Source organism: Haematobia irritans, chromosome 1 (genome assembly GCF_050003625.1).
Source record: "Haematobia irritans isolate KBUSLIRL chromosome 1, ASM5000362v1, whole genome shotgun sequence".
In the NCBI taxonomy this organism is placed as follows: domain Eukaryota; kingdom Metazoa; phylum Arthropoda; class Insecta; order Diptera; family Muscidae; genus Haematobia; species Haematobia irritans.
The window spans coordinates 1,883,360-1,901,785 of record NC_134397.1 but is presented as its reverse complement, the minus strand read 5'-3'; the positions used below and the strand labels follow the sequence as shown (position 1 = coordinate 1,901,785).

At 35.2% G+C, this 18,426-nt stretch overlaps 1 protein-coding gene across 5 annotated transcripts; it reads left to right on the top strand.

Annotated features, from left to right (window-relative positions):
* Positions 1-1,697: 1,697 nt before the first annotated feature.
* msps (msps cytoskeleton-associated protein 5) lies at positions 1,698-16,797 on the top strand. 5 transcript variants are annotated; one of them, XM_075288796.1, is made up of 16 exons: positions 1,699-1,965; positions 5,652-6,310; positions 6,377-6,561; positions 6,696-7,015; positions 7,081-9,647; positions 9,708-9,945; positions 10,016-10,533; positions 10,675-10,755; positions 13,156-13,590; positions 13,666-13,855; positions 13,923-14,176; positions 14,234-14,564; positions 14,619-14,798; positions 14,861-15,029; positions 15,231-15,475; positions 15,536-16,797. In XM_075288796.1, the coding sequence occupies exons 2-16, from the start codon at positions 5,733-5,735 to the stop codon at positions 15,611-15,613; spliced, it is 6,369 nt and encodes a 2,122-aa protein (XP_075144911.1). In that variant the 5' UTR covers positions 1,699-1,965; positions 5,652-5,732; the 3' UTR covers positions 15,614-16,797. The 5 variants fall into 5 exon arrangements, with proteins under 5 accessions (XP_075144908.1, XP_075144912.1, XP_075144911.1 ...); XM_075288795.1 differs by having other exon boundaries at positions 15,210-15,475; XM_075288794.1 differs by having other exon boundaries at positions 15,207-15,475.
* The last annotated feature ends 1,629 nt before the right edge of the window (positions 16,798-18,426 follow it).

Sequence of the window (18,426 nt, the reverse complement as noted above, 5' to 3'; positions counted from 1 at the left end):
TTTTGGGTAATGGAATATCGCGATATCGTTGGGTACACAAATTATTCAGGCTTCTGAAATCAGCAATTTCCGATTTGTTTTTTTTTTCTACACGCACAGACTATGACTTATGATGACTGTGACGACGTTGTTTGTTCCTTCAATACGCCTCAATTCTTTGTATTTCACATTCACATGCAACACTTTCTTATTAAACAATTTGTGATATTATTCATTGAAAATATTATTAACGAATAAAATTGTAGCGGCATTTGTTTGGAGTTTTTTAATTATTTATTACAAATTTCTCAAAATTTTTCTAATTATTCCTTGATATCTGACGGCGGCCAGCTATAAAAAATATTATGTCGCCATTTTTAACAATAGTGATGTAAATGAATGAAATACCGAATAACGAAGTATAGAACCCGATATTTGTAAAATTAATCGATAGCTCGATAAATCAGCTTATGGGACGTACTTACCATAACAATATATTTCGGAATTCTAAAAATTCCGAAATATTTTGTTGTTCCTTTTGGAATGTCAAACATTTGTCACCAATATACCTTTCACAATTTAAGTGCAATATCTTTTTTCCAGCACTTAATTTGTATTTTTATTCATATAAATTATAAAAAGCTATGTGCGCTTGGCGTTTCAGAAAATGTCTAAAATGGCTCTTCTGGCTTTACAGATTATCAGTTATTCCGGACGACAGTACTCGTGTCGAACATATCCCATATATTGTGCACATTATAAGTTAAGTCCGAAGTCATAATCGATACTGCTGCATGTTTATGGGATCGATAACACATTTACCGATTATTTATTCATCGCCGACAAGTCGTATCGATCCGACACACTGTAATGCGCTTTACAGACTATCAGTTATTCCGGACGACAGTGCTCGTGTCGAACATATCCCATATATTGTGCACATTATAAGTTAAGTCCGAAGGCATAATCGATACTGCTGCATGTTTATGGGATCGATAACACATTTACCGATTATTTAGTCATCGCCGACAAGTCGTATCGATCCGACACACTGTAAGATTCTTTATAAACACCGACATTCCGTCCGGAATAACTGATAGTCTGTAAAGCGCATAAGATTATTTACAAACACCGACATTCCGTCCGGAATAACTGATACTCTGTAAAGCGCATTACGGCCGAACGCTAAGAATTGTCGGAGGTCAGTAAAATATCGATAAATGTATTATCGATCCATTAACAATTTGCAATATCGAGTATGTTTTCGAACATAACTTATAGTGTGGCCAATACCTGGGATATGTCTCGAATAGTTGGACACGAGTATTGTCATACGGAAAAAATTATAATCTGGACGGTACATAACTTCAAATTGAATTTATATTGGATAATTGTGTGCTGCCGAATAGACGAATTTATATCGGCAGGGACGTGAATCCGCCGCCGCCGGAGCCAAACATTTACTGTCAACCGCCGCCGATTCGGCTTCAGTTTTTATATTCCGGATATTGGCCACAAATAAGTTTTGTCCGATGATTGAACTGCACATAGTCGCCAAATCGTACGTCGGCGTTACTTTACGGCACCGTTACATTTTTAGATAACCAGGCATTAACACCAAATAATTCAGGGTTGAAAAAATTGGCCAAGTTAGTACAAAAGTTGATTCATCCCGTAGTAGAAAAGGTACCTTCATTATTTTTTGGTTTCTCTTTTCTGCCTGTCCTTTGAAAAATCGAAGTTAAGTTTGTTTGTTGTTACGCGTCTATAGAAAAGAATTAAATTGTTGTAGAACAATCTTTGGCATAACTCATAATTTCAATATATCTTTAACAAAAAATTACAAAAGAAATGTTAGAAGTGATGTGCTGAAAAAAGATTTTATGCCTTAATTCTGCAATAACAAATTACAGAAGAAAAAAAGTTTCGAGTGGGTGTAACTAGTAATTTACAGAGCAAAAAACAATACATTGTGCAAAACAAACGGTAAGTCGACGTCATTTTGTTTTTCTTTTCATCAAAGCTGACCATTTTGTTGCATTATTAATAATTTATTTTTATGTTGTGGTTACACATATGACGGAGCTGTCTAAATTTGCAAGTTCATTTTCAGTTAAATTAATTTTCGGCAAAATGTGTACGTTCATATGTGCGGAAGCCCAAACAAGCAAAGAAAAAAAAAACAATTTTTCCGTTAAATTTCATACTTGCGTTTGTGTGTGAAGAGTTCCCCAAGAGTTCAAGAGAGTTGTATTAGTATGACTAATTAAATGGCTTTGGCATAAAGAGCAGTAGAAAAAGAGTATATGCGAAATGAATCCTTTGCGATTAATATCATTTCCTTGTCCGATACATTACTCATGTTTGCAATTTATCTTACTCTTTCATTCTCCCTTTCACAAAAATACAAAATACAACCAATGCGGTCCAATCAGAATAAACAACGCGGTTTATTATACCTTCAGTAAACTATGTTAATTTTACAATCGCAAGAAAGAAAACGATATTTGTCATTCAAATCATTTGGCCCAATTTAGACTTGCCATTATATTTTATTTATCCTGCTATATTTGGCGAAACAAGCGTTTCAATCTGAATCGAGCGTCCACGCTCGCTGCCCGCCTTTTCATTTGAATGCTGCATATGCATTTATACATCCTTTTATTTTAATTGACAAATAGAATGGTGGCGTCCACCCATTGCATTTACGATTTACAACTAAATTATCCGTTTTTTTTAGAAATATAAAAATAAAAATTGGGTCCAACATTTTTCTATTCAATTCATCGTCAAATCGCTAAAGGAGGAAGCCGCCTTTGTTCAATGGTTCACTGGCGAAACTGGGATTGAACCCGTGGCTGGCATGTTAACCATTGCATCACGGTGGTTCTTAGCTTAAACCTATACTTTTTTTTTAATCTATATTTAATTTAACATAAGCAGTGATTATAAGTAAGATATTCTACTTTCTGCCTCGAGGCATTTTTTTCTAGTAGATCTATAGTAATTTACCTCAGTTGGCCTTTATGGCCTTAGATTACAAATAAAGATATTAATATTGTTAAACATTCTTAAGCCATTATAGACCAATAAATTCTGGCGAAAAGTTGTTGAAGAAACACTTAACTTAGAATCAATGGAATTTCGTAGATTATCGGTTTGTAAATCTATTCTTTATCTTATATATGAATATCAGGGCGTTCATCATACATCGCTGCTTCACAGATAATCATTTCAGTGCATCTAGCATGTTGCGTACATGTGTTAGAAAATTGGGTGGGGTTAATGCTAATTCCCTTGTTTTAAAGTTTCTATAGTCCCGCTTTCCATTTTAGTGTTTCCATGATCAAAATTCAAAGCTCTCTTTACAAAATATATTTAAAGTTACCTTCGAATTGTTTTTCAATTATTACTCTCAAATATTTCATTTCTTCTACTGCTTCCATACAAAAATTTGGAGTAGAATTCCCATTTAAAATTATTACTATAGTTTTGTTCGTATCAATCTTTAAATACGATGAAATCTGTTCGCACACATTCTTCTGCATCCCATCTACTAACATAAAAGAGAGTATCAGCAACAAAAGATTAGGTATTTCATATTTCAGTCTCACTTAGAATATTCAGTCCATTGTGATACCACATTGGTGAACTTTTCTTTTATCACTAAGTGCTGCCCGATTCTGTTTGGCTCAATGACAAAGGACCTTTTAAAGAAGTATGCAAAGGTCTACAAATTGAAGCGAATAAGAGGCATCCATGCACACAATTTCTTAAGATTAAGATTCCACAAAACTACAACCTAAATGGAGTGCGTTGCCTTTCCTCTCGAAATTGGAGAATGGTTTAGGAATAGCCCCTAAAGCATCCGTCGACAGGTTTAATTTATTTCTTTATGCCGCCGTTGAAATATTTTTGCGTGTATTTAGATACTGTGGAAAACTAACATTTCAAATGATTTTGCTTTATTGAATTCATCAATATGTAGGTTGGAAACTATTACCACCTCAAGCAACGCACCAGTTCTATTCAGACATTAACCACCCATCTCGATGCCCCGATTGCCAGAGTTGGTAGAATTATACCAAAAATATTAGAATTTTTACCGTTTGGTAGATTAGTAGAAATCTTGGATTATAGGTAGATTTTTTAAAAAATTGTTTTTGACGAATTTCAGTACAGAATTAATTTAAAATAATATCGATTGTTCCGTTTTTTTTTATATGTATACTGTAATTTTCGCAATCTGTGGAGTATTAACTAAGTTTAGATAGATTTTTTTGATTATCTATTAGAAGTGATGAGATTCTTCTAATATACTAAATAAAATTCCAACATTTTTGGAACATATTATGACTTAATAAAATATTTCGTGGAATAAAAAAAAGTTCCTATTATACAAACCTCCAAAATTTGATCAAAATTGGTACCAGCATTAGTGGCCGACGCATTGTGGTTCCGACGTATTCGGGTTCAGGATCGGAGCCAAGCAATTTTTCAATTGCAAACTTTTCATGGATGGTAGTGAAAAAAACTTGCATTTGTGCATGAAAGTAACTACCACTGCATATCTTCTGATATAATGAAAAGTTTTCGAGAATGGAGTTCTTTCGCCGGTCAATGGATTCTTATATTGCTCGTAGTCTGCAAGTGGTTATAGAATATATATTCTTGAAAGATGTATTGCCGGTTTATATATTTTCAAAAGAAAGGTTTCGCTGCAATATAAACACTTGACAAGCAAATTTCACATTTTTTAGGCTCACAATAGAACGATAACATCCGGGGAATGGTGGAAAAATCGAGAATTCGATAAATCTGGACAATGGCTTTAAATCAATATGATTTGAAAATTTAGTGCTTTTGCCTCTTTTTATCCCATTCCATTTGTGGTACATATGCCAAAAAGCTAATTCTAAATCATACCACTCCAAATGGACAAATTTTTTATTATAAAATGTTTATTGACATATAATAAAATCATATACGGAAAATTAATTTTATGACCTTAAAACACAAATTTGGTATGTGCATCCAACATCTCATCACCGCAGTAGATTCTCCAATTAAATGCCCAAAACTTTAGAAATAAATATTAAACATTACAGCAGTAAAACAACCAAGCAAGAAAAAAATTGCAACAACTTTTGCACAAACCTGCTCAGAATATTTTCAGAAGACGAGAAAAAATGAAGAAAGATGAAGAGATTGTGTGGAATAGTAAGGACTATTTTTAAGTTTGCTAGAGACGCAGAATCATGCCAAGTTTAAAAATAAACCACTTCCACTGTGGGCATACTATGAAGATTGTGATGATGACGATGATAGCAATGCTAAATACACACTCCTCACATATGTGAGTTTGAAAACTATTGATTACTTGCATCTAGGCTGAATAGGGGATATAAATTTTTTTCCGGAATTCAATGAAGCATTTTGTTGTTGGGTTGTGATTCTTGATTCTTCGTTAATTTCATTTATGCTTGAGTGAGTTTTTAATTTGGGTTTACTGTTTTTTTTTTTATAATTTTTTAATTTTGATTTTGACGTAATTCATGGGCACATGTGGTGTGGTGTTAGTAACATTTCAATTTTCCATACCTGTACCAATCAATGTGAAAATATTACTTAGAATTCCCAGCGATTAAGTGTAAGAATTTGGTACATTCTAGAGACAGCGTTAAGAGAAGTGATTTTGTGGCGGACAAAAGTTTTTATTTTGGCATTCGAAGCAGAAGATCTCGGACAACAACATGGCGGAAGATACCGAGTACAAAAAGCTACCGGTTGATGAACGTTGCGTTCACAAACTGTGGAAGGCTCGAGTAGATGGCTATGAGGAAGCAGCGAAAATATTCCGAGAAATCGATGACGAAAAGTCGCCAGAATGGATGAAATTTCTTGGACTCATTAAAAAAATGGTTGTGGACTCGAACGCGATGGCCCAGGAAAAGGGTCTGGAAGCTGCTTTGATTTTTGTAGAAAATTGCGGACATGCTGGTAAAACGGTTGGTGATGTTATGTCTGGCATCGTTCAGAAATGTATAGCTGCCCCAAAGACAAAAACCAAAGATCTTTCAGTGCAGGTCACATTAATGTATATCGAAATTGAGAAACATGAGGCTGTACTTGAGGAATTAGTTAAAGGAATGGAGCATAAGAATCCTAAAATTATTTCAGCCTGTGTCGCCGCGACGACATTAGCATTGAAGGAGTTCGGTGCAAAAGTTGTGAATGTGAAGCCGCTTATAAAAAAGCTTGCTCCTCTCATGAGCGATCGTGACAAGTCGGTTCGAGATGAGGGAAAGCAATTGGCAGTTGAAATCTACAGGTTTGGATTTCTTGTGTTCGTTAAAAAATTAAAAAAAAAAACAACAACATATTTATTCCTTTTTAGATGGATTGGCCCAGCGATGAAACAACAAATATCAACGCTGCCCCAGGTAACCATTAAAGAATTGGAAGATGAATTTGATAAGTTAAAAGGGGAAAAGGCTGAGCCCACACGCTATTTGAAATCACAGCAAGAAAAACAGCAGCAAATATCTGCAGCTGCTGCCGATAATGACGATAATGGGAATGGTACGTAAACCTACAAAAATACTTTCTGAAATCCCTTTTCCAACAGCTGTCAAAACAAATGAAAAAATTGAACATATCGAATTTTGTTTTAATTAAAATATAATTCATTCTTGTATTTGTGTTTGCGTGTAAAGACGAAGAAGGTGACGCCGGAGGTGAAGAAATAGACCCAATGGACCTTATCGACCCTGTAGATATCCTCTCAAAAATGCCCAAGGATTTCTACGAAAAATTGGAGGAGAAAAAGTGGACATTACGAAAGGAATCATTGGAAGCTTTGGAAAAACTATTGACAGAAAATCCGAAATTGGAAAGTGGCGACTATGGCTCGCTGGTGAATGCTTTGAAAAAAGTTTTATCCAAGGATTCTAATGTAGTTCTTGTGGCTATGGCAGTTAAATGTTTGGCTATGTTAGCCAAGGGCCTTGGGAAGCGATTCTCTCCATATGCAATGGTAAGTATATAAAGATTCACTCAAATAAGAATAATTGGAACGTATAATTTGACTTGTATGGTCAGGCCTGTGTTCCGGCTCTGTTGGAGAAGTTTAAGGAGAAGAAATCTAATGTTGTTACGGCATTACGTGAAGCAATGGATGCTATATACCCTTCGACAAACTTAGAAGCAATGCAGGAACATATTGTAGAATCACTGGGTAATAAAAACCCAAGTGTAAAATCGGAGACTGCGGCATTCCTCTCCAGAGCTTTCTCTCGCACACAACCAGCAGCAATAAATAAAAAACTTTTAAAGCTTTTGGTATCTACGTTAATAAAAACTTTGAATGAATCCGATCCCACTGTTCGAGATTGTTCAGCTGAAGCGATTGGAACACTATTGAAATTAATGGGGGAGAAACTGGTGGGACCTTTCTTGGTGGACGTGGACGCTCTAAAAATGGCAAAGATCAAGGAGTGTCAAGAAAAAGCAGAAATTAAGGTAAAAGTGGCTGGTGCCAAAAAGGAAAGACCTGCCACAGCTCCGTCTTCAGCTCCACCCAGCAAGTCGTCATCGAGTTCTTCAGCGGCGGCTCCAAAGGCCGGTTCCAACGAACCCAAACCCGTTAGTCGACCAGCAACTGCTGGAGCAAAGAAGGTTGTGGTTAAAAAAGCTGGAGGAAATTCCGCAGTTGGTGGGGGTGCTCCATTGTCAAAAAGTGCAAGTACAGCTAAAGTGCTGGCTACTGAACGCGAAATGACACCAGAAGAAATTCAAGCCAAAGCCGAAGAGCTTCTACCACCCAACATACTTTCGGGCCTGGTTGATTCTAATTGGAAAAATCGTTTGGCTGCAGTTGAAAGTTTATTGCAGCAAATAGGAGATTTCGATCCAAAGACACCTGGCCTTTCACAGATTTTAATAAGAACCATAAGTGGTCGAAAGCCCGGTCTTAAAGAAATGAATTTTCAAGTATTGAAATTCAAATTGGATATAATACGAACCATTAGCGAAACATGTCCCATAACGACAATAACAATTGATGTCGTGGTAAATGAAATTACAGAAAAATTGGCCGACATAAAGAATGGTGCGACAGCTGCTGACGTTCTGACTTCCTTTGCAGAAGCGACAAAGCTTGAATATGTTGTTGGCAAAGTCCTCTCATTTGCTTTTGAACAGAAATCTCCTAAGGTACAGTCAGAAGCCATAAATTGGGTCAATAAGGCCATCTTAGAATTTGGATTCCAAATTCAGCCTAAACTTTTGATAGAAGATGTCCGAAAAGCGGTGCAAAGTACTAATCCTACTGTACGTACAGCCGCAATAGGTTTAGTGGGTACCATGTCTATGTACATGGGCAACGCTTTGATGATGTTCTTCGATGGCGAAAAGCCAGCTCTAAAATCCCAAATACAAGTTGAATTTGACAAAAATGTCGGCGAAAAACCTCCAAAACCTATTCGAGGTGTAAAGAAATCTGCGGGAAATGGTGCATCGGGCGACGGAGCGGATGCGGATACCGATACTGCACTTGATGAAGAAGATGAACAGGAGCAAATTAATTTAGCTGATCTACTACCAAGGGTTGATATTGCTCCTCAAATTACCGAATCCCTGTTAAAGGAGATGTCCGACAAGGATTGGAAGGCCAGAAACGAGGGTCTCAACAAGTTGCAAACAATCATAAGTGAATCCAGGTTAATTAAGCCCACAATTGGAGATTTACCACCTGCTTTGGCATTGCGTTTGCTGGACTCGAATGCCAAAATCGCCCAAACTGCTTTAGCAATATGTGAGCAGTTGGCGAATGCCATGGGCCCCGGCTGTAAAAATCATGTTAGAGTTCTATTCCCCGGCTTCTTACATGCTTTAGGTGATAGCAAAAGTTTCGTTAGGGCAGCTGCATTAAACTGCATCAACTGTTTCGGTGAGAAAGGCGGGTACAAAGAGTTTTTCGAAAATGAGATGATTGCTGATGCCCTAAAATCGGGCTCTCCAGTTCTAAAATCGGAGCTTTGGGCCTGGTTGGCCGAGAGACTGCCACAGATGCCCCCAAAAAGTATACCCAAGGATGAGTTAACCGCAATGGTTCCTCACTTGTATGCCCATATTTGTGATCGTAATGCAGATGTACGTAAAAACTCGAACGAAGCAGTTTTGGGAGTTATGATTCACTTGGGATTCGAATCCATGGTTAAGGCATTAGACAAACAAAAACCTGCATCCAAAAAAGATATCCAAGCTGCTTTAGACAAAGCTAGGCCAAATTTGCCCGTAAAACCTTTACCCAAAGGCAAACAACAAGCACCGATTATGGAAGAAACTAAAAAGACTGTTCGTGGTGGTGGTGGAGGGGCAGCAGCAGCATCAGGTCTCCAGAAAACTGCATCCAGTAAAACCGTGACAGCTGCAAAAGGTGGAAACACATCGTCTTCGCGCAAAAAGGACGAAGACGTTGACACCTCACCTTTGCTTGCCGTTAATAACACCAAAAACCAAAGATTAATAGACGAACAAAAAATGAGAGTATTGAAATGGACCTTTACTACTCCAAGAGAAGAGTTTATAGATTTGCTGCGGGAGCAAATGACTACGGCTAATGTTAACAAGGGTTTAATGGCCAATATGTTTCACGATGACTTTAGGTGGGTGTTAAATTGTTTAATTCTTTCAAAGCTACATCAAACGGTGTATTCTTAATTTAGATATCATTTAAAAGTTATTGAATCGTTGATGGAAGATTTACCCCAAAACCCGAAGGCCCTTATATGCAATTTGGATTTGATCTTGAAATGGCTTTCCCTACGCTTCTACGATACCAACCCTTCAGTGTTAATTAAAGGCCTTGAGTATTTACAGCAAGTTTTTGTGACATTAGTCGATCACGATTATGTTTTGGCAGAGAATGAAGGCAGTTCATTTATACCACACCTCTTATTGAAGGTAATATCTTATTATTGTTGGTTATAAAACGCATTGTTGTGTAATCCCGAAAAATCGTTAATGTTTTTAGCTTGGTGATCCCAAAGATGCAGTCCGTAATGGCGTTCGATCCTTGCTAAGGCAAATTCTCCTTGTCTACCCATATACTAAAGTTTTCGTTTACGTAATGGAGGGTCTCAAATCGAAAAATGCTCGTCAACGTACAGAATGTTTGGATGAGTTAGGATACTTAATTGAAAACTATACACTGACTGTTTGCCAACCATCACAGCAAGCAGCACTAAAAGAAATTGCACGTCATATCTCCGATCGTGATAACAGTGTACGCAATGCAGCACTCAATTGCGTAGTCCAAGCGTATTTCCAAGCAGGAGAGAAAATTTACAAACTCATTGGTCAAATGAATGACAAGGATTTGTCCATGCTTGACGAACGCATCAAGCGAGCCAAGAAACCACAGAAGAAAGCTCCTGAAGCTAATACCAGTGTAAAATCCAGTCCAATTGTACAACAAGACAGTATTGAAATTGATGAGCCCTCTACGAATGGTTGTGACGAGTTGCCACCACCAGAGGAACACAATCAGAGGTATGTTGTTGAACCTTGTAACGATTATTCTTTCTCGTAAATGACTAAATTTCATCGCGTTTGTAAATAATATACGATACCTAACTTGCTCGCATTTACTGCAAAATTTGTTTTCTTAAACATTTTCATTTCCTGCTTTAGTTCTGATTATGAAGCGAATGATGCTAATAATTGCTCGTTGGAAGAAAAAGATGTGCGCTCAACATCACTCATACGACAAGCGTAAATTTCATTATTGTTTTTTTTTTGTTTATACTTGTTTTTGTCCTCTTTATTTTACTGTACTACAACTACTACTAGTATAAATAGTTTATTCCATAGTTTCATTTTGTTGTTTCGCTATGCTTCGTTTGTGCCCACCAGCTGAAAATGTTATATGCCTCATATTAATAACATAAGAATTTCTATTAAGTCATATCATCGTATGTATGTTTAATATCTAGCACCTACTTTTTTCTCAATATCGAACATTTTCCAAAAATATCTAAGAATATACATACATAAAATCCATATAGAAATGTTCCATATTGATTTAGTGTGGCATTAGATTAGACGATATATCATAAAAATTCTAGCCACATTACCGAAATTTAGCACCTACATTGATGTTACGAAATAAAATATAAGAAAGAATGTTTTAGTCGGATGAACCGACTCACGTTTTTCTTCGATATTGATTTGAGGGATTCTAGTATTTGTAATCAATTTTTTTATACGGTAGGTAAAAAGTTAGTGCACTAACTTTGTTTAACAAATCCATATTATTTATTCATAAAAAGAGACAACTTCTTACTATTTCATAGTACAAAACACTATATGGCAATATCAAACATCTTCTAATGGTTTTGGTTTTATATTGGTATTAACCGTATATAAAAGTGTGGTCCACAACTACCAGATATTTTGACCGATATCATGAAAGACGTTCTTATTTTAAATATTCACTCAAATACATATTTTTGTTTTACCCCTATTTTCATGAAGATCCGTACCATACTACGAATATACACGAGTAAAAATTGAGAGATCTAATTTGATACAATTAGATATAAATAGATCCGATAATTAGTAAGATCTAATCATATCTAATGACTATGGAAAGAGATCTTGTAAGATCTCAATATTGGCCTAGATCTAATGCCTTGGATATAATTATATCTATCCCTATATATAAGTGGATCTGATATTAGATGTAGTCATATATGGAATTATATACTTTTATATCTAATTCTATCCCATCATATGTGGTTTATCTACTTATATCTAAAATGCCTATTTTGATATCTAATCATATCTGATCAGATCCCCCAATTTTTAAACTGGTATCTATCATCTTGCTATATGCTCAGATGCTCGTTAGGAGCTTACTTGCTGAATTTTTTAGTTAAACTTAACTGAAGTGGCGCCGGTTAGACTTCTGACACCATCGAGGTTTCTTAATCACTGAGCTAAGTAAAGCAACTGAATTCATATATAGAATGATGTATTTCAAAGTTTACATATATGTAAATCTCATATTTTGTTGATTTGTTCCGAAAGTACAAGACTTATTCGATATAAGGCTCCACAAAACAGTGGAGCCTTTGTGTGTCCAAATAACCATTTGAACGCCAAAAATCCAAAACGGTTTTTTTGTTTCGGTTTTATTTATCTTGACCCTGAAAATACATTGCACTAATTAGTGCAAAACGTGTTGTAATAAGTCGGCTATTTCACTTTATGAGTCTCCTAACAAAGTTCGAGTACTTTCCTCCAAGGACATGCGTATGTTAATGTAAGCCGAAGCGATTCCAATTTATAAGTGGTTATTTCTTGTTGATTGGGATTGCCTACAAGATTACCGGGTATTGAGAGTACACAGTAGATAGATATTTCAACACCGGCTAACCGATGTTTAAAACCGGTTTTCGGATGAACTATCCGGTTTCGGTTTTTGCAAAAGAATACAGTTAACCGCTGTCGGTTTTGAACATACTAGAGTAGATTTTTACAAATAATAAAATAAGATTGGTATTCACAAATTAATTGTTTTCGAAATTAAAAAAAAGATTTAATACTTGTTTGGTCGCAGATTTCAACTTAATGTATTCTTGTTGCGCTACAATGCACATTTGTAAATACATATGTATATTACAAGAGGAACTTGACTGCGGCTTCAAATGAATCCATCCCGATATGTCCTTTATCCTAGTTTATGCAATATGGAAAATTTAAATGAAAATAAGGCAATAGGACCCAGTTTGTCCCATGCACATTTGTTTTGCCTAAGTAAAGTTTTATATAATCAATGTAGAAGAAATTTATTTGTGATTTTTTGCTTGGCTGAAGTTTTCAGTACTTGTTTTATTTATGATACCATAATACGATAGGTTTTATGTTATTTGGTATATTAGTCGATGAGGCGCAAATATATGAAGCACCTTATTTACATTTAAATTGCGTAACTTTTTAATCTTGTACGTCAATATGCCTGCAGATGATTCTATTGCTTAACAAGTATCGATATGTATATCGTCCATGCATAGCTGTTTTGTTTTCTTGCATAATGTTGTTATTCGTTTTGTGTTATTTGTGAGCCTTGTTTTTCTAGAATTAATTTCATTGTCACAAAATTTTCTTTAGAACATTTGACCAGCCGACTTCTACTCCAATGGTAAATTTGCAACAGCAAATGGTACAAACACAACAAAAAACAACTGGACCTTTTGGTTTGGACCCCAATAAAATTGCTGAGATTGAAAGAGGTTGGGTTCGTGTGGATCAGATTGAACCCGTTGTGGTACAAAACGTGGACATTTCACTCTTATTCGATCCCATCAAAGTTTTGCCAACAAAAGATGGTATTAAATATCCTCAAGAAAAATTCGATCAATTGTTGTCTCGTTCACGTTACATGCAGCAAACTCATACAACACCACCTCCACCTTCTGCCATGGGCAGTGGTGGAGGATGCATTATGGCAAATAATGTTTCACCATATATGAGTCCACAGCAACAACAGCAGCAATTCAATGCGGCCCTCTATCAGCAACAGCCGTATGGAACCAACGCAACAAAGTACGTTTTTTTTTGCTACATCTCAGGCATTGTTTCACTATTGTATTTTAAATCATGTTTTATATTGACTAACAGTTTAGCTGATGTTTTGCCCAAACATGACCCACATTTGATAAAAATTATTAAGGCCACCAGCAGCACTGATACTCTGAAAGCAAGAGCTGCAATCAATGAACTCAATGAAATTATTGATTCACCCGAAAAGCAAGCCGTTTTACGGGACTATGAAGAGATATTCATACAAAATGTGCTGGCACAATTAAAGGTAACCAAATGTTTTAGTTGTGTTAAATGTATGCATGTGGATAACATTTTTTCGTTTTGTTTCTTAGAATCTCTCACAAATTCCTATCTCTGAGTCATTGGTAGTATACCAGCCTTTACTTTCGATTTTGTACTCGTTCTTCCTTTCGAAAACATTGGGCAAGACTCTGAGTGTGGCTTGCATTAAAAATCTTATGTCAGTATTATTGCATTTGCTTGCTGACCAGAAACTAAATACGGGCGATGACGGTCAGTACAATAAGGTAATAAATGGTATCTGCGTCAAAGTGCTGGATAAGTCCAACTTTACAAATATGAATTGGTAGGTCTGAGTGCATTTACATTGAGAGAAGTTAGTTTTTATGGCGTACATTTTTAGTGCTCTAATTCGTTTGCTGAGAGAAACCTGCCCCGAAGCAGGATTACCCAAATTTACAGATTTATTAATGAAATGTATTTGGCGCAATGTTAAGACCCTACCGGAACGTAGTAATGAGCTTAATTATGATGCTGTTATGTTGGAAGTACACGAATTTATGTTAGCTTTACCGAGCTCCTGGTGGCAAACTAGGCCTTCCGACACACCGTTAAGAACTGTCAAAACTATCATACATAATATGGCCAAGGTAAAGGGTAACGCGATCCTGCAGCATCTCAACCAAATTCCAACACACTCAGAACTGCATGCGTATTTAATTAAAATTCTTAAGGTGGGTAATTTTTTCATTGAGTTTTTCGAAAACAGTAACAATCGTTCGTTGTAGAATTTACAAAAGGAGGGTCATTTGCCAAGCTCATCACCACAACGTTCGATTTCTTCCAAAGATCTATTGGCCAAACAGCGTATTTCAAATCAAGCACACGAAACCATGTCGCAAATATTTAAACTAATATCCGATAAAGAAACAAAACAACAGGGTTTGCAAAAGCTTTACGAATTCAAGGTAATTTGGAAAGCAGTTGATGTTGCCGATCATTTCATTTCACTTGATTTTGTTTTTCATAGACAAAAAATCCAGACATTGATGTCTCTGCTTTTCTCAAGGGAGCCAGTCCCAGCTTTCAAAAATATATCGAAGACGGATTAGCTGAAATTCAGCGTACAATGGGTAATGTGGGCGATTGCATTCCCGCGCAAACTAATTCGACATCACAATCAAACGACAATAGATTGGGTAAGTTTTATTTTGAAACTGTACCCATAAATACCACTGCCTACACCAGCCTACAATTCGCTCTCTCCCTTCTCATTTTTATATATATGTTACATTTACACAATACTTGAACCCACTCATTCAACGCGACAACACTACATCCAAATACCACCCATATTGCATTTAATGATTTTAAAGCAGTACGGTCTTCGTATCTCACAGAGCCCAATTATCAGAATCAACAAAGTCCTGCAATCAGTGGTAGTACAGGAGCCAAACCAGATCCTGACTTTTGGATGGACCGACTGAATCACTTGAGAGCAAAGGCAAACTTAGCCCCGCATCGTAATCCAGATGGTAGTCTCGTAAGCAATCCCCATTTCCCAATGATGGATAATAAAGTGATGGATGAAAATCTCAGCTTGAATTCCATGAATGCCCAGAAAGTATCCGTTATACGAAGAGATGTGAGTACAATCTGCCTTATTTAGTCAAGTTAAAGAAAATTCCGTATTTTTGCTTTATAGAAACCGGAAATGTCTCCAAACCGCTTGCAACATATTCAAGCCAAACTGGCTCAAATAAAGAAGGAAAGTCATACCTAGATCCATCCATCCATAGTTATAATAGTATATGGCTTATGAGACATCTACAAATATTGAATATATTTCAATTTTTCTTTTACTAAAAAATAAAAAACGAAATACTACACTTGCAGAGATGGTCCTCCCAATGATGAGGTGTGGCACAGATACGACCTATAATGCAAAATCGCACATTTCTACTCTACACCAGAAGCTTTTACTCCTTTCTGTTCTTAAAGCAATAACGAAAAAAAGCTTATTGTAGCGCATGTTTTTGCGAGTGTATACCTCAGAAAGAGTAAATTCTTGGGATTAAATTAAACCTACAAATTTACTCCTCAACTCCAATACTCATCATAATTTCAAGGGGAAAAAACTAAAACAGGCATATAAACAAACCATTCACCGATTCATTGTCAACTAATATTTTATGGAGAAGAAAAAACAAAACAAAAATATTTTGCAATCATTTTAATCATATTCGAAAGCTATTAATAGATAACGAATTCCCAAAACACCCAAATGGGAAAAAAGAAATAGAAAGAAACAATATTTTCTTACTGATTGATTACAGTTGTAGTTTAGACACACATATTTGTATATCCTTTGCTTACGAAATTTAGGCATTGTTATTTAGCAAATATCTTTCACATATTTTTGTTTTCCGAAGTTCCTTGATGTATTGTTATTTATAGAAAAAATATTGTTTTGAAGATTTTAAATATCTGGGTGGTGAAAAAAGAGGAAAAAAACGATTTGATCCGTATTTTTGGCATTTCGCCACCACGCTTTTTTATAGCTCTCTATCTCACTTTAGTATGCTAAGGTTATGTTTTCTAGGTGATTCATATGTTAAACTATTGTTTGATGCCACATAAAAACCGACTCCAGCATATCTAATGTTTTACATCCTTCATCTCATTTGTGTGTATCGTTTTTATTGTTCTTTATTATTATTATTATTATTATTATTACAACAAATCGTTATCGTTAATTTAATCTCTCATTCATACATACATATTATTGCGTTCATTATAACACTTCATCCCTGATTTTAGTAACCTAAGTAACATGTACTGCTAATTTTTTCATATTGTTTTTGCTAAATAATAACAGTAACAGATGAATAATTATTCTCTTTAAATTTACTATTTAATTCATAAACTATAATCGAATAAAATGTATCAAATATATATCCACATAAATATTTGTCTTCTTTCCTTTCTTCGACTTGATTATAACTCGTTCTGAGCAAAGGCCTCTTAGCGTATAGAATTTGCATGGGTTTACTCTCGAATTTCCAATCCAATCGGAAATTACAAATCTAGTTAAATGTCAATTTGAGTCAATTCGAATTTTATAATGTGCATATATGTCGTTATATATATCGTTAGCTTAATGTGGTACTAAGTCAACCTTTTATAAAAAATGGATTAAGATGCAGATCGGAAGATAAATCAAAAATACATAGTTTAACAAAAAAAAATATATATGTATATTAAATATCTGTTTTTATCTCTGTTTGGTAATGATGTGTAAAAGTGCTAAGTCAGCACTTCCCAGCAAAAACTCTCATTACCCGGTAATCTTGTAGGTAATCCCAATCAAAAAGAAATAACCACTTATAAATTGGAATCGCTTCGGATTACATTTATATACGCATGTCCTACGAAGAAAGTACTTCTCCCAAGGCATACTTTCAGCCATGAAATAAGTAGTGCATTTAGAGCATATTTTCACCTAATATGTAATCACTTATTTGTAAATATACAAAAGTTTGTAAAATAACCACTTATTGACTCTGGTAACCAAATCTCGAAAATAATGACTTCACTCGCCAATTACATTGGATCAAAATACGCCGAGTAATGCTGTAAGATAAACAATATTTGAGTAGGAACGAATATTGAAGAAATAGAAAATTAAAAAAATTATATAGTTGTCTTTAATGAGATGTTTAAAATGAAATTGGTTTAAAGACCCAGAGTATCTTGTTATTTTCTTATAAGAAAAGTAATTTCTTTCGACTTGCGATTCCGAATATTAGAACATGGGGTAATATATTCATCTAAGTAAAATTAAACGCGAACTAAATGCACGCTTAAAATGGAAATAAAAATTGGTTGTTTAAGGGTTTGGATTCGTGAAATACTTTATAATATACCTAATAAATTATTTATTTAATATATAATATGGTAAGGTTATGTATTTAAAACACAATTATTATGAAATATTTATAAAGAATACTCCTAAATGAAAAATCTTCAGAATTACCGTTACATTACATATTATTTTTCATATAATTTTTATATTTTATTAAGTTATTAACAGCCAACTGCATTACATTTTGAGAATTATCAAATATTACCGGGAAGTATTTATTATTGTCATTAGATGTTAGTCATTATAACTCACCGCAATGTAATGCAACGTGTAATGACACGTTTAATACTGGTAATGCAAATTGTAATGAGATGTGGTTACCTAGTTTTTGCTGGGTTGTTAAAATACACGAGCTAAGTCAAATTTTAGGTTGAGTAGGCTTTGCTAAAAAATTTTAACAGCAATTTTTTGTGTGCGATTTTGCGGAAAGTTTACGTTTGTATTGAAAGCATAAAAGGCAACACATGGATATTATTACTCCATTTTTGCAAATAATCATGTTTGTACAAATTTATTTCGGCAAAGGCCGGATATCACAAAGGCCGGCTATTCAAGTGTGGTTCACTTTGGGTTCAGCGAACTGCCTGAATTTATTCTGATAATTGGTTGATAGTTTTACTGCAAGTAGAGGATGCTGATGAGGAATGTGGTAATTCCGAAACATGCGTCCA